The sequence below is a fragment of the Pholcus phalangioides genome, unplaced genomic scaffold, assembly GCF_987345545.1.
Source record: "Pholcus phalangioides strain wild (caught in Gottingen) unplaced genomic scaffold, Ppha-v1.0 ptg000014l_1, whole genome shotgun sequence".
Classification (NCBI taxonomy): domain Eukaryota; kingdom Metazoa; phylum Arthropoda; class Arachnida; order Araneae; family Pholcidae; genus Pholcus; species Pholcus phalangioides.
In genome coordinates, this window is record NW_028301607.1 from 24,149,053 (window position 1) to 24,163,368 (window position 14,316).

The 14,316-nt window shown below is 38.5% G+C and overlaps 1 protein-coding gene across 1 annotated transcript; it reads right to left on the bottom strand.

Annotated features, from left to right (window-relative positions):
- Positions 1–7,911: 7,911 nt before the first annotated feature.
- sta (stubarista 40S ribosomal protein SA) lies at positions 7,912–14,205 on the bottom strand. Its single transcript, XM_089241433.1, has 5 exons — positions 14,031–14,205; positions 11,134–11,498; positions 10,910–11,038; positions 8,218–8,334; positions 7,912–8,103 (listed from the first exon to the last, which is right to left on the bottom strand). The coding sequence occupies exons 1-5, from the start codon at positions 14,203–14,205 to the stop codon at positions 7,912–7,914; spliced, it is 978 nt and encodes a 325-aa protein (XP_089097559.1).
- Positions 14,206–14,316: the final 111 nt, after the last annotated feature.

Below are 14,316 nucleotides of genomic sequence, written 5' to 3' on the forward strand. Positions count from 1 at the left end.
TCCATATGAATGTTGTTATATCATCAATATGCGATTATATAGAAAATAATATGTACCGATTATTATTTTTCCTGATATGATTGTAAATGTCAACCGTATTGCGTTTAAATCATTTTTGCCAAATAAGCATGCACAAAATATGTCTTTTATTTTAGTAAGTGCATAAACACCAAACAATTTTTGGTCTCTTTTTTGAATCATTCAAAGAGAATGAAAGAATTATACAAAAGGAATTATATTATCAAATCCGGACCACAATCATCCCATTCTTTTTTGCATGCATGGTATGTATTACGAAAACTACTATATATATATCGAGTAGCTTTGTGTATCAAAATTATACTAAATACAACATAGGCGTTCTCAGGCTTTTCTCAAGAATGGGGGGAGGAGGGGTCAAATTTTTTTTCTTCTGAGGGGGGGGGGGAGTGAAGTTTTTACTGAAAAATAACTCTGTAATCTCGGCCAAAGCTTGAACCCCTTCTCCCCTTTTCATACGCCAACGAAGCATTCTGTATTTGGGGGGGGGGATCGTTTCATGCCTTGACGCTGCTCAGAAAACATGTCAATTTCAATATTATTTTTGACAAACCGACATCTCTCTATGATTTTTTTTCTTTCAAATTTCACATAAAAAAGAAAAAATTGAGGAAATTAAAATGTCGGATAACACAGTAGATTTTGCTTTCGAAGACAAATTAAACATGCAGCACAATGTTTCACAAAGGCCACATCACATACGTTTTCAAATAAAGAAAGTCTTGGTTTTGACGTATACCGCGTACGAGCTATTTCTTTATAAAATTTAGTTCCCTTGGTAGGGTGCAAGTCACAGACTGTTATTGCTTTCAAAAGAGAAAAAAATTCTTTCTGAGCCTTTCTGATCGGTATATCGATATACCGATTTCTTTGATCGTTAGAGTTGCTGTCGCTAGCCATAATTATAAATAGTCACAATTATCACCAAACACTATGCCAACGTGGTGATGACCCTAAATCATAGGAATCGATACATGGGGCCGGTCAAAGCACAAAATTTGGACATTGGCTGGGCAAACTGCCCAATTTCGGGCTTCGCCACTGTTATGCAGGGTCGCAACTAGATGCTTGGTCACCCGGGGCAAGTGCGCATTTTGCCCCCCCCCCCCCTGTAATGTTGAAGGTAAGGTTTGAGAATGAAATTTGCTCCCCCCTCTGGTCCAGCGCCCAGGGCTCGGTCGATTGCGCCGAAAATGGGAGTGTTTGTATTCCCCCAACAGGTCGATTGCGCCGTCTGGAAATCGGGTTGTTTGGATATCGGGGTGAGCGCAATCGACCTATAAACGGTTTATCTTCTGCGCAATCAACTTACACCCCTGCTCCCTAGTTGCGGCCCTGCCAATTTATATATATTTATTTATGCAGACCAAGAAAGAAATATCGTTGTATATTGGTTATCGTTATATCGAGAGGCATCAATTCAACATTAGAGTAGTGACATTTCCGCACAAAACTCGAAAAAATATCATTGTTGAAGGATTTGTCGCTTATTGTTGTAGCGGGGTTCCACTGTATTTAAAAAATTTGTAAAATATAATTAAAACATTTATAATTAAAGCAGCAATTGTGTATTAACAAATGGCACGAAATATTATGCAAGTCTCAAGTTAAATCTATATACGTATAACTTTATACGTATAACGTAAAAATTTAATTTTAATTTCATCTTCCAGTCAATAAACTTTTTGTTGGATTTTAGTGGATTGCATACGTTTATTTATGTGTTTATATACAGTGAAATCTCGTTACAATGTCACTGATACAACGATAAATCCATGGCCCCCACATCCTGGACTAGGGCCCCTAGGCTGGAATCTTTTGCGGGCCCCCCCCCCCGACCAGACTTTCGCGGGCCCTTTTATGATGGATTTATAGCGTTGAAAAACAAAAATAATGAAAATCGTCCCGGACCCCAGGGCTGCAGCCTTGCCAGCCCACCCCTTGTGGGGGCTACTACAACGATATTTTTTTGTCTTATTTAGCAATGCCTATAGCCTAATATTAAAGTGCTGCCTCTCTAGAATATCGTTATATCGAGATTTCACTGAAAAATTAAAATAAAATAAAAAAATATTTTTGAGAAAAATTTTGACGTACAGCTTCACATGTTGTGAATATAAGTGTGGAAAAAACAGTTCCCCTCCTTAGAAAGATAAACAGTTTCTCTCCCTCTTTCTCTGTACCACCCCTCCCTAATTCCATTTTAACAATCTAGCATTCTTACTTTCAAGATACCAGTAAAAAAGCCACACCTTATTCTGTACAGACGGTATTTATTGTGACGGTCTATAACCAATTCATTGTACTGTTCAACCGAGCGCTTCATTCATTTGAAGGATTAGGAGGCGTTGAAGGTGTCAGTCAATGTACAATAGGTCAAGGGGGAAGGAACAGGTCTTCCATGACCCATATATTCGTCACCACCGCTCAAGGATTGGAAAAAGTTTGACCCATATAGTCGTCATCACCACTCAAGGATTGGAAACATTATGACCCATATATTCGTCATTGCCACTTGACTGGTTAATACAAGAAATATATTTTTTATTCCGCAGAAGGGATCGAAAACTCCAGCCTTTTTTTAATAATCAGTTCCATGCATCAAGCTGAAGCCGAACACTGCTGGTATAAAACATTTTCGACCATGGCCCCCAGAAGGATGGGCTACTACACCGTACACCAACTCCGGTCATATATCGCCATACGGTAATTTCCAACCAGTGGAGTTGGGTGGGAAATGAAGGCTCGGTAGGTAAAGAACTTGCTTCGAATGTTCTATGCCCAGATTCGAATCCATGGACCTTGATGGTAACCTTCGTAGTGACAGACGAGCTGAAGACGAAGGATGGGCTGACAAAATCCAGCCCATAGGAGAATTCTTATAATTTTCTTCTTTTTCCACACTGTAAATTCGGAATGGACGGCCGGTGAGAGATCCCAGCCAGGATCCCTGCTGCAGCATGAGGGGACCATGCCCTTAAGCATATGCCCCCACATCTTGCAGTCAGGCTCTCAGATTGGAATCTTCGACGGGTCACTCTAAAATGAATTTATAGTTGTAAAAAATGATTAGAATCATCCAGGGCCGGATCCCTGTCAGCCCTGCCCTTAAGGTGGCTATAGACGTAACTGCAAACTTGACAAGCAGGCATGCTCAATCTTTTTATTTGTCACTACTGCATTTGTCACCTATTTAAAAAGCCCATATGAGTAGCTTCTGCGGAGAAAGTAAAAAAGACGATGATATATATATATATGGCTATAAGAGAAGGTAAACAGAAGAAGAATGGCTAATTGCTAGCAGGTGGCATTCTCTTGCTGCGGTATAGAAATTAAACCGAAGAAAATGCCATATAATTTACGGTAGTAATAAATTATTATTGTTATATTAATAATACTCCTTTTGTACTAAATTATTAATTTAAAGTAATTTAACAATTCGTTTATTTTATTATTTTAGGAATATAATTATTAATTTAAAGTAATTTTACTCCCTTCATTACTAAATGATCACTACTCCCTTCGCATTTTTTTCTGTACCAAATAGTTTAGCTCAAAATATTAAATTTAATAAAAATTCAAATTTTTTAAATTAAAAAATTTAATTTACTTCCAAAATTTATAACAACAATTTTCCAGTACATCTTTTAACAAACGCCAACACAAAGCGCAGCTCACTCAAGCGTGAAGAATACCCTCATAACAGAGATTTGCGCCAAGACAGCCTTTACTGGCAATCCGGGATAATTTTTATCCTTTCCCTGCGCCGAAATGGACCCTCTCCAGAGAGGGGGGGGGTTCGCGTAACTCTTCTCGTGATCTGAGCACTGTACATACTGCTCATAAAATATAAATGTTTCCGTTTCCTTTCGTGGATGCTATCTATCAGCAGACCTGCCAACCTTGAAAAAGCAAAATTCCTATAATTTCCGCACAAAATTCCCTGCGAAAATCCTGCAAGCATACGATAACATAGCTTCCAACTTTGGGGAATTAGAATTCGAGAGGTTTTTACGCAGATCCAAATTCTATGTATAAAAAAATCAATACAATTCTAAAATTTTTTAGAAAACAATGTAGGGATTTCTCCTTTTGCAAAAAACGTGACATCGTGCAAAGCCATCGCGCTAAGTCGCCAATCATTGCCAACCAGTAAGTTAAATTACCTGTCAATACTGCTTTGCCTAATCACGCCAACAAAACGGGCTCTAACACGACCTCCTATATAACCTAGGTGGTCGTGGCTCTAAACGGGCCATACAGACGAAACTGGAAATATGGTCAAAGCAAATACGAGTCATCTCGCCAATTTCGGATGTTACAAAGCCCAATTGACGCTAGCTGGCTGTTTAGCGAATTTTCTCTTTTCCCCCTAAAAATGAAATACAGTCGAATCCCGTTTTAACGAATACCGTTATAGCGAAAATCTCGTTTTAACGAAGTGATTCCTCCAGTCTCTTGGCGTTCGTTATAACGCGATTCGACTGTACTTTTTTTTATTTTACGCAGTGATGACAATTTACACGACGGCAAAGTGATGCTATGGTAGTCCCAATACTTATAGCTGGAAATAAACAACCTACATATATCCTACTTATTTTCAAAATTTTCTGTACTATACAAAATACCATAAGGTGGGGGTCACTTGGACATAAGACCCCTCACAAGAGTGGGATTGACAGACCTGCAGCGCCAGGCCTGATATGATTTTTACCATTTTTTTGTTTTTCACACTATATTAATATATTTGAAAGGGGCCTGCGAAAAACCCCATCCTAGCGAACCTGCTGCAAAATGTAGGCGGTGAGGCCCAAAGTGGGCAATATCGCCCCCTGGTGGGCGATGGAATGGTCCAAGGGGGGAGATAGAATTTACTGATTTAACATAGGATCCTATGGGTTTACTTGAGTTGGGGGGCGATGAGAGGAAAAAATTTCTGACGAAGGGGTGATGGAACAAAAAGTTTGGGAGACTATGCTCTAATATATATAAAAGCTTTATTTCTTCACACATTAATTTTTCTCTGCAGCCCTCCAAACCACCTGTTACGGACCCTTTCTCCATTTTCTTCCGTGGCCCCCTTAAAGTAGAACTCCTTAATACAGAAGGCCTTAATATATGAAGGCGTCTTACCTTAAAGTATCTATTTGGACGTTCGAATTCAGGGTTCCCCAATTTTTTAGGTATATAAGGAGGTGCCCAAAACGAATAGCTCTGGTAGAAGCAAACGACAGGCGAAAAGTTCCTTTTTTTATTTTATTACTGCTGCTGCCATCTTATCTTGAAAATAGTAACTATTTAACAGGTGAGCCTAATTTTTAAGAAAAGCAGAATACTTCATTCAGTCAAGTTCCTTGTGGTAGAAGCTGAAGAACTGAACTGAATATTCTAATGCACAGTTCAGTCATTTTTCTGGTACATAAGGAGGTGGCCAAAACAAATAGCTTTGGTGGAAGCAGACGACACGTGAAAAGTTTTCCTCTTTTCTATTCTACTACTGCTGCTGCCATCTTACACAATAAATAATAACAATTTATAAGGTGAAGCGCTCATCTAAGAAAAAAGCAGACGACCTCATTCAGTCTGATTCCTTATGGATTAAGCCAAAGAACTGAACTGAATGCTGCAATTCACAGTTCAGTTATTTTTTAGGTGAATGAGGAGATGCAAACAAACGACCTTTGTAGAAGCAGACGACCGTGGAGATTAAATTATAATTAAGCTGACCATATTTTCTCAAGAGAAATACGGAAAATCAGAATTGAAAATACGGGACATCTCCAATTATTGTTAAAAATGCCAAAACCAAACAAAATTGCCAAATATTGAAATTACGGAAAAATCACAATGGCGGGAAATGAAACATTACCGCAAATTGTGGTGGATTAAAATGAATTCCACGATAAAAAAAAAACGTTCACCAACACAAATGTGGGAGATTAATATTCTTATTTACAGTTGTAATTATCATATAATTTATGAGTTGAAAAATAGTTTCAATCTTTGACTTTAATAAAAGAAAAAAAAATAAATTAACGTAGGCTTCTTGTAAAATACAGGAAAAACCGGGACACGTTTGCCAAAAAGTCGGGACGGCCAGAAAAACCGAAAATACCGGTTCTATCCCAGGGAATACGGGACGTATAGTCACCCTAATTATAATGAAAGCGATAGTTATAATTCCAGAATCAATGAAATAAATAATTCCTGCATTAATGAAACGAATCCAGCACCTTGGTAATGCTGACGTTCGTCACCCCCGACATCATTCATCGGAAGACCACGTGACTCGGTTAAAACACACAATCCCGTTATTTTCTTATGGCATAAATAGGAGTTTAAAACAATAAACGGAAGAAATAATTTCAGCATCGGCGAGATAATTCCAAAATTAATGAAAAATTATAGAATTAAAGAGATAATTTCAAATTAATGGAAGAGAAAATTCTAGAATTAATGGAAGAGACAACTCCAAAATCAATGAAAAATAATTTCATTTTTTCCTCATCAAACCCGGCAATATGTAATTAAAATCCGGAAACGTTTAAAAAAATCCGTTGTTGCCGGACCAAATCCGGAGAATTGGCAGGTCTGTATCAGTGATTGACAATCTTGGGTATATGAACTCTTAAAAGCTCCGGAAGAAACAAAAAAAATTCAAATTACAAAGGTGCAGATGAAAAAACGTGTTTACCGCACGGCTGTTAATGGAATACAATAATGATTATACAGGAATTTCGGCAACCAAGGGCTTCCCCCCCCCCCACCCGATAAACACTACGAAAACAAAGTAGTGTCATTGCCAGTTGCTTAAATGCGGTCACAGAAACTGTTTTTAAGACTGCTCTCGATGGAAATGACCACGGCTGTCTTCTATGGGTGTTTTCCCTAACAACGACGACGGTAATCATTGACACCACGACGTGAAAATCGCTCGTGTAAAATCTAATTTTCTGCCAAAATCCGGAGAGCGGGAGGAAGGATGAAAAATCGGGAGAGTTGGCAGGTCTGAACATTTCTGGCAATTTTTTTCCACCTCCACCCCAAAAAAGCTCTTTCGCAGCCCCGATTGGGAACCACTGGTCTAAAGCCAACGTGTTCAACCTTTTAGGGGAGAGCGGACCACTTCGCTGATTGGAAAACATGTTACGGGACACTTAAAGTGATCTAGAACAGTGTTGGCGGGTTACTTAAGCGATCTGTAGATGTGCCACGGCTGCGGGTAGCCTAAGTGTTCCAGAACAGTGCTGTGTTGATCGGTAAATATGCTGTGGGATACTCAAGTGCTCTTTAGCTGTGCTATGTGTCAATCATGTAATCTAAATATGTGCTCTGCGCCCCCTGAATGATATGGAACGGTATGGCAGGTCCCTTTAGTGATCCAGAACTGTGCGTGCGTGCAACAGGTCACTCAAATAAATGCACTGTGGGTCAGTAAGTTCATTTTTACAAAATTAAGTTTGACGTCACGAGTCTAATGTGGGCCATGGGTTGAGCATGTGTGGTCCAAGACTACCCTGCATAATTTGAAAAAATTTACTGGCTGATGCTTTCCAATATTCAGTGAAACTGAAGAACCAAAAATCAAAGCTCTTGACCAAAAACTAGTCTGACAATTTTTCACAACAAAGAAAAAAAAAAAAAACTTTTTGAACGTGAACGAATTACATTTTCTTAGAGTAAATATTTCGTGAAGTATTTTTAGTGTCTTTTGGATCCCCCAATCATTCCACCATAGCTTAATTGCTATTTGTCTGAGTATGATAGATAACTACAGTGAACTAATCATGCACCAAATGACTTTAAAAAAAAAAACAATTTTTTTTCCTTTGTTTTATTTTTCCTTATGTAGAAAAATCATGTACAGTTCATTCACCACCCTTCACTTGGTGTTGCCCATTCATTAGTAGGCTGGGCGATTGGGGTACCAGCTGCAGGAGGAGCAGCGGTATGCTCAGCTGGAGTTGGAGCAGGAGCAGCGGCAGTAGATGACCAATCATCCGTCACAGCCCAATCTTCGCTTGTATTGAAGGTGGTAGTAGGTGGAGCGGTATCTGCAGACCACTAAAAATTCAAAGAGGGAAAAAGTTTCACTATCACTTGCAGGGACCGGATGAAAAGCCAAGAGTTTTTAAAAATAGTTATCGAGGGAGGAAAAATAAATAACAACAGACTTACATCCTGGACTTCAGCAGGTGCAACGTTGACATCTCCGCCTCCCCATGGTTCACTTGCATACTCTTGCTCTTTGGCAGGTCTTTCTGCCTGGACAGCCGCTTGCTCTTCTTTCTCAGCCTGATAAAAAATGTCAGCACTTATGAAATACAAGCAGCAGAAAAACATTTAAATTGATGAAAGATGCTAAAACTATATGAATAAATCGCTGCAATAATTACAGTTGGCCCTTGGAATTCGATGATTTCGTATTTGCCAGTTTATTGAGAAACACTATCAAGGTAATAATACTTGTATCAGAACAAAATACAACTTGTACGTCTTAAATAAACATTCAAAAAATCCCTCTTCAAGGCACTTCTGAAAATATTTATACGTGACCGTTGTTTAAATGTTTCTAAAAGTGAAAACTTGCAAGGAAAATTCAAGAGGTTAAGCTTCTTTGCTGCAGTTTCCCATTAAAAATAGACTTACCGCCTGGCAGTCGAGTGGTTAGGGAACTAACTTCTCACTGTGCAGGTCTGGGTTCGAATCCCGGTTCGGGCATGGATGTTTACTAACACTAACAAATTCCCTGGACGGATCACGATGATCGCTTGGGAATGCGTGAAGATCACATTATTAAAAAAAATTTCACCAGCTGTAGCTACACCTGTTACTATACAGGCTTGGATCCACATGCCTCTCATGTAGAAAGCGCCATTTTTCTGTGGGTGCAATGAAAAAGGGACGCAAGTTATATATTACACAACTTGCAACTATAATCGTCATTATTTAATCTGCAAATCTGTGGATATTGATGAAAAGAATAAGTCATATCTCCCAGTATTTTGTACGAACAATGGAAAAGCTTGGACAGCAAAAACACCTTTTCTGGATTGTTAATGGAGAAGGGTTTGCTGATGCACAGATAAAAGAAATTACACAGAATTAATAGCAGTTGAGAAATCGATGGGGGGAGATTCATCAAGCAGATTGCTTCTGAAACCGAAACGATGATATCCAACGAAGATAATCAAGATTGAGAATTAGAAGACAAGTTCATTATGAGCGACATAGCAAAGGCTTTGTAAATTCAATTCGGCAATGGATTGTTTCCATGAAATGCATACCTGTGGTATACTTTTCACATGTAGAAAAATTGGTAAAGTTTAAAATCATTATATTCTTACAAATTAACTGGAATTTAGAGAAAATGACTAACAGACATTGTGTTTTTCTTCCTAGTACGCATAGCCTTGAATCACTGGACCTAACGTCCTACCCCCGTTCCCTTCTTCCATACCAAGTAAATAAAGTAGAAATGGGATGCCTAAAAGTCAATTTTAGGATTTGGATTATTCCCAGATTTTCTGTATTCGAGGTCACCCCCTGGAATGTAACCCCCACAAATATGGAGGGACAACTGAATGGTGCAGCATCGAACACAAAGTAAACAAATAAATCACACCTTTTCCATCCTAGTCAAGCTGAGAGAACGAGAAAAACAAAATACTATAACACAGATTTTTATGACTAACAAGCAATCAAATAGCACTGATAAAAAAATATTGCAAGTCAAACTGGCACAGCATATAAATATGGATCCATCGATAAGTTTATTGTAAATAACAAGAATTTGAATACATATAACCAATTAAAAATTTTAATTACCTTATTTTTGAGACTTTATACACAAATCATTCAAGGTAGTCTTTTCAATGAATGTATAGCAGAGCTTAACAAATGAAAAAAATCTAGGGGACCAGGCAAATATTTTAACCCTTACAGAGGCTATCCCGAGATATCTCGTCACACTTGGTCTGCTTTATTTCGGTCACCCCAAAATATCTGTTCTGCCTTTACATCTTTTGAAAAACATGTTTCAGGAGTTTTGTGACACCTCATCCTCGTTGCAAAATTATCTATCATTTCACATACTTCAGTTGTAACAGTTGATACTAGATAATTTTCCACAATATCATCATCCATGATGACGAAAGGGTCTACCAAGAAATATGCTTAACTCTCCATTGATGAGTGGAAATCTTCGAAGTGGCTGTACCACTTTTTTCTAATATGTGTACATTCATCTTAACTAAACCCCGAAACTTCTCCAACTCCTAATCCCATCTTGTCTGTAATCACCACAAAATTTGTTAATCGCGATAGTACCCAATTGTCTGGGGAAAATATGTTGTAAAAAAGTTTGTATGTTTTTTTTTTGACACTAAATAAAGTGTTCCAGACTTTGCCACGAAGCTGGGCTGGAAGAGATCTCGGCAACGGGATAAGTCCAGTGGCAAAGTTCTGGCGTTCATTCATTCATGTACCCCCCCTTTTTTTCTTTTTTTTAATCGGTGTGGTGTCCATTTTCTCATCCACGAAGGTCTGTTGAATCTTGCAGATTGTTTCTACTCTAGATTACTAACATTCACATAAAATTTAATGCAGTAGCATTGTTTTTCCTGCTGGTTTGTCAAACACGCAAATGTCATGCCACTCGCACTTCCTTATTCATCAATTCATCAGCTGACAGGTAAAAATTCAAGCATGCAGAATTAATAGGATAGCCTACACATATGCACCAAGCTATACCTCCCTAGCTCTCTCCACTGATTTCTACACAAAAAATTGTAGTCAGATATTTTTTGAACAAACTTTATATAGGAGCCAGATCTGACTCAGCGAATAAAAGATTACAAATTAGTCTCACCTCTTCAGGATCACGATAGAAGTACAAGTCGACCATCACTTCCCATTTGAGTTCTCTGCTTATTACACCTCTCATACGAAGCACTTCTCTGGCCAACATCCACCACATCAACCCGATCGAGTGGGGACCCTGTAACAGAAAATAATCATGACACAAATACACATTATCAAACAACACACATTCAACCCCCTCTAGTAGCTAAAAGCACAAAGAATATTTTTTACCTTGTTGTTGCATGGTATAGCAATATCCACATATCTCATGGGAGAATCAGTATTGCAGAAGGCAATGACAGGGATGTTGACGTAGGAAGCCTCAGTCAGCGGCTGATGGTCGGCACGCGGATCGGTGACAACGAGCAGACGAGGCTCACGGAAGGCAGCCTGAATCTGATTGGTGAACGTTCCTGGGGTGAATCTTCCAGCTATGGGAGTAGCACCAGTGGCGGCAGCAAACTTGAGAATTGCCCGCTGACCATACTGGCGAGACGATATTACGCACACATCAGATGGATTTTCGATGGCGACAATAGCACGAGCAGCCAACAGCAACTTCTCCCACGTCTTCTTCAGGTTTATCAGATGTACACCTAATAAATTTTGAGTGAAAGTTTGGGTTTTTTTTAATGTTAAAACTAGAAAACTTATTATTGATAAAGCTTCATTAAATCGTTTCATTAAAAAAAGTATCAAAATGAAAACATTTTTTCTCCAACAAACAGAAAATGTGAAATAATTTTCATAAACATTGTTCCACAGCAGAATTGGCCAATAGCTGGCCTGGGGGATGCATGCACGCGCCCCCCCCCCAAACAAGGTGAAAACACAACTACTACTAAACCAGACATGCACCTCATCCATATTCCTCTGTGGAACTTCTAACAAATTAGCACATGTTGGAATGTGTGTGCACATACAGTAAACCTTCCGTGAAGTTTGTTTCCGTGTAATGCTTCATATTTGTAGCGCTGCCATCTGCAACCAATTTTTTTAAACTGAGCTTTTTTTTCAACTCAGTTATTGAAGTGTAATGAATGAATAATTATAGTATTGTAAGCCTGTTGTTCTCTGCGGCGAGACTTTTTAACTGGGAGATCGCCTCGTATTCGTGCCTGGAAGTTGGGAACAACGGAGGGGAAAATACAGTGAAACCTGTAGATAATGGAACGTTGATAGACTGAAATACAGTCAAATCCTGTTATAATGAACTCCAAGAGATAGGAGAAATTGCTTCATTAAAACAAAATTTCATTATAAAGGCATTTCAAGTTTTTGCATAGTTCCTTTGTATGCAAACTTATCTGGGGATTAGAAAAGTTTGTTAAAACTAGATTTTTTGCCATTACGGTATTCACTAAAACAGGACTCGACAGTAATATTCCATTTTAGACAGACTTCCGTTTTATAAAGGTACAAATAAAAGCACTAATCATTGTACAGACTACTACTGCAGGGTGGTGATTCAAAAGTCACGCAACCCATTCTAAACTTTTACTTTTTAAATGCTATCAAGAAATAAATAAATTGAAAAAAAAAAACTATATAGTTCGAATAAGTCAACATTTATGGATACAAAAACAAAGTTTGTTACAACATGTATTCGAATTGCGAGCCTTTTGCATGAATGCAAGCTCGCATTCTTTTTGCCAGGTTTCTCACCACTTTTCCCAGGGCGCGCTCACTCTTTCAATCTTCAATTGAATGGTTTTTTTTAGTTAATCAATGCAATGAAGATTATTCTTGTGCATTTGTCTTCAGGTGTATCCGCAGGAGAAAAATCAGGGGATGACAGTTCTGGTTATCTTGGTGGCCACAATCCTTTCAAAATAATACGGTCGTCAAAAATGGGTGGAGTAATCAATTGTCTCATAAGATGCGTGGCAGGTTCAGGGCTCTCACTCAAAAAATTTGAGAAAGTAAGAAACAGAAGGACTAGAAAGTAAGACAGGGAGGGTACCCTTCCTTTAGACAGCATAAATTTTTTTTTTCTCATAGCACTATTTCAATATCCTATAAGATTGACTTGAGCCAAACCAAAATGACAAATCACTTGGCGACAAAGGTGTAACTCTAGCAACCACGGACAATTCTTTTCTCTTCTCACAATATATGTATCACATTCTTTTTTTGGGGTCTTCCACAGTCCAGTCTGTCAACTTTCTGTTAATATGCCGCAAATTATTAAGGCATGCACTTTTTTAAAAGAATGAAGCTCTTTCGAGACCACTTTCAAAAACACAGTGCAAAATGTGTAAATTACAAGGTCCAATGTAAATAAGTCAAGGTGAACTGGATGATTTTATTGCATTGTCCATCCTTTTTTGAAGAGATTTGTTTAACAATTTCACCGTACCATCGTGTTTACCCATTCTGAATGGCCAATACTATCCACCCGACTGGCGTTCGGCACGCTTTCCATCCTAATAAGACTCGAAATCTACCAATGTATGAATCAATTCGAGTCATTTTTTCTACGTGTGTGAAATTTTACTGGTGTGGCATATAAACCACACCAGTAAATGACTACCATGATGCACCATTATGTTATGCAATGGTACAGACCCACAGTGGGTGGAAATGTACCAACTCTCCCACACAAAAAATAAGTTAAAATATAAATTTTCATTAACATTTCCCTTTTCCCCCTTTTGGCAAGTATCCAGTATTACCCGAGATCGTTCAACCATGGTGCCACATCTAGACAAGATGTTTACGTCAAATCAACTGCCACTGCCACATTGTCGTTCTGGAATGGTGAAATGTGTGATATGCAAATCATGACACAGGATCAGCAATGATAGGTGCGCACTGCACTCCAAGCGAGCAGTCCTGATCGTTGGATTGCTTCGAGAGAAAGACTACATATAGTGATGGTGGAATCTTCTGTGATCGCTTCATTTTCACCAACTTGCTCCACCTAGTTATACCAGGGCTGGACATGAAAATCTTTAAGTGCGCAAAAATTTTTTTACCCAGTTTTTTTTCAGGGCATAGTGACTCTCTTTCATGTGTTGGCAGATATCTTGAGACTAAAAATTCCAAAAATTTTGTGTTGCTCTCAGCCTGTAATTTAGTAACCACATAAAGAAAATTTCAGGCGGCAATACCAATTTTTTACTCACCATGGCAAGCTGGGCTTTGTCCAGCCGAATTATATAAACTATGGTTCAAGTCCATCAGTGTCCTCAGACTCACTGGGTCGTCATCTAAGGTCCATGGATATAAAGGAGCAGCTCCACTCAAAAAATTAGGACTAAAACAATAGGGTGGGGCAAGGTTACCCCCCTTAGACAACATAATCATAGCATAATAAAAAAATCCCAATAATTTTTTTCATAGCACACTATTTCAGTACCCTGTAAGATTGATTCAAGCCAAAGCAAAATGACGATTACAAAAACAATTTTT

What these genes read in the sequence shown, in the direction of transcription:
- sta (XM_089241433.1), bottom strand. Translation starts at nt 14,205, where the DNA reads ATGTTGTCTAAGGGGGGTAACCTTGCCCCACCCTATTGTTTTAGTCCT. An exon ending in CTATACCATGCAACAACAAG is followed by an intron (nt 11,039 to 11,133) that starts GTAAAAAATATT and finishes TTTCTGTTACAG; the next exon opens with GGTCCCCACTCGATCGGGTT. An exon ending in TCTATCGTGATCCTGAAGAG is followed by an intron (nt 8,335 to 10,909) that starts GTGAGACTAATT and finishes ATTTTTTATCAG; the next exon opens with GCTGAGAAAGAAGAGCAAGC.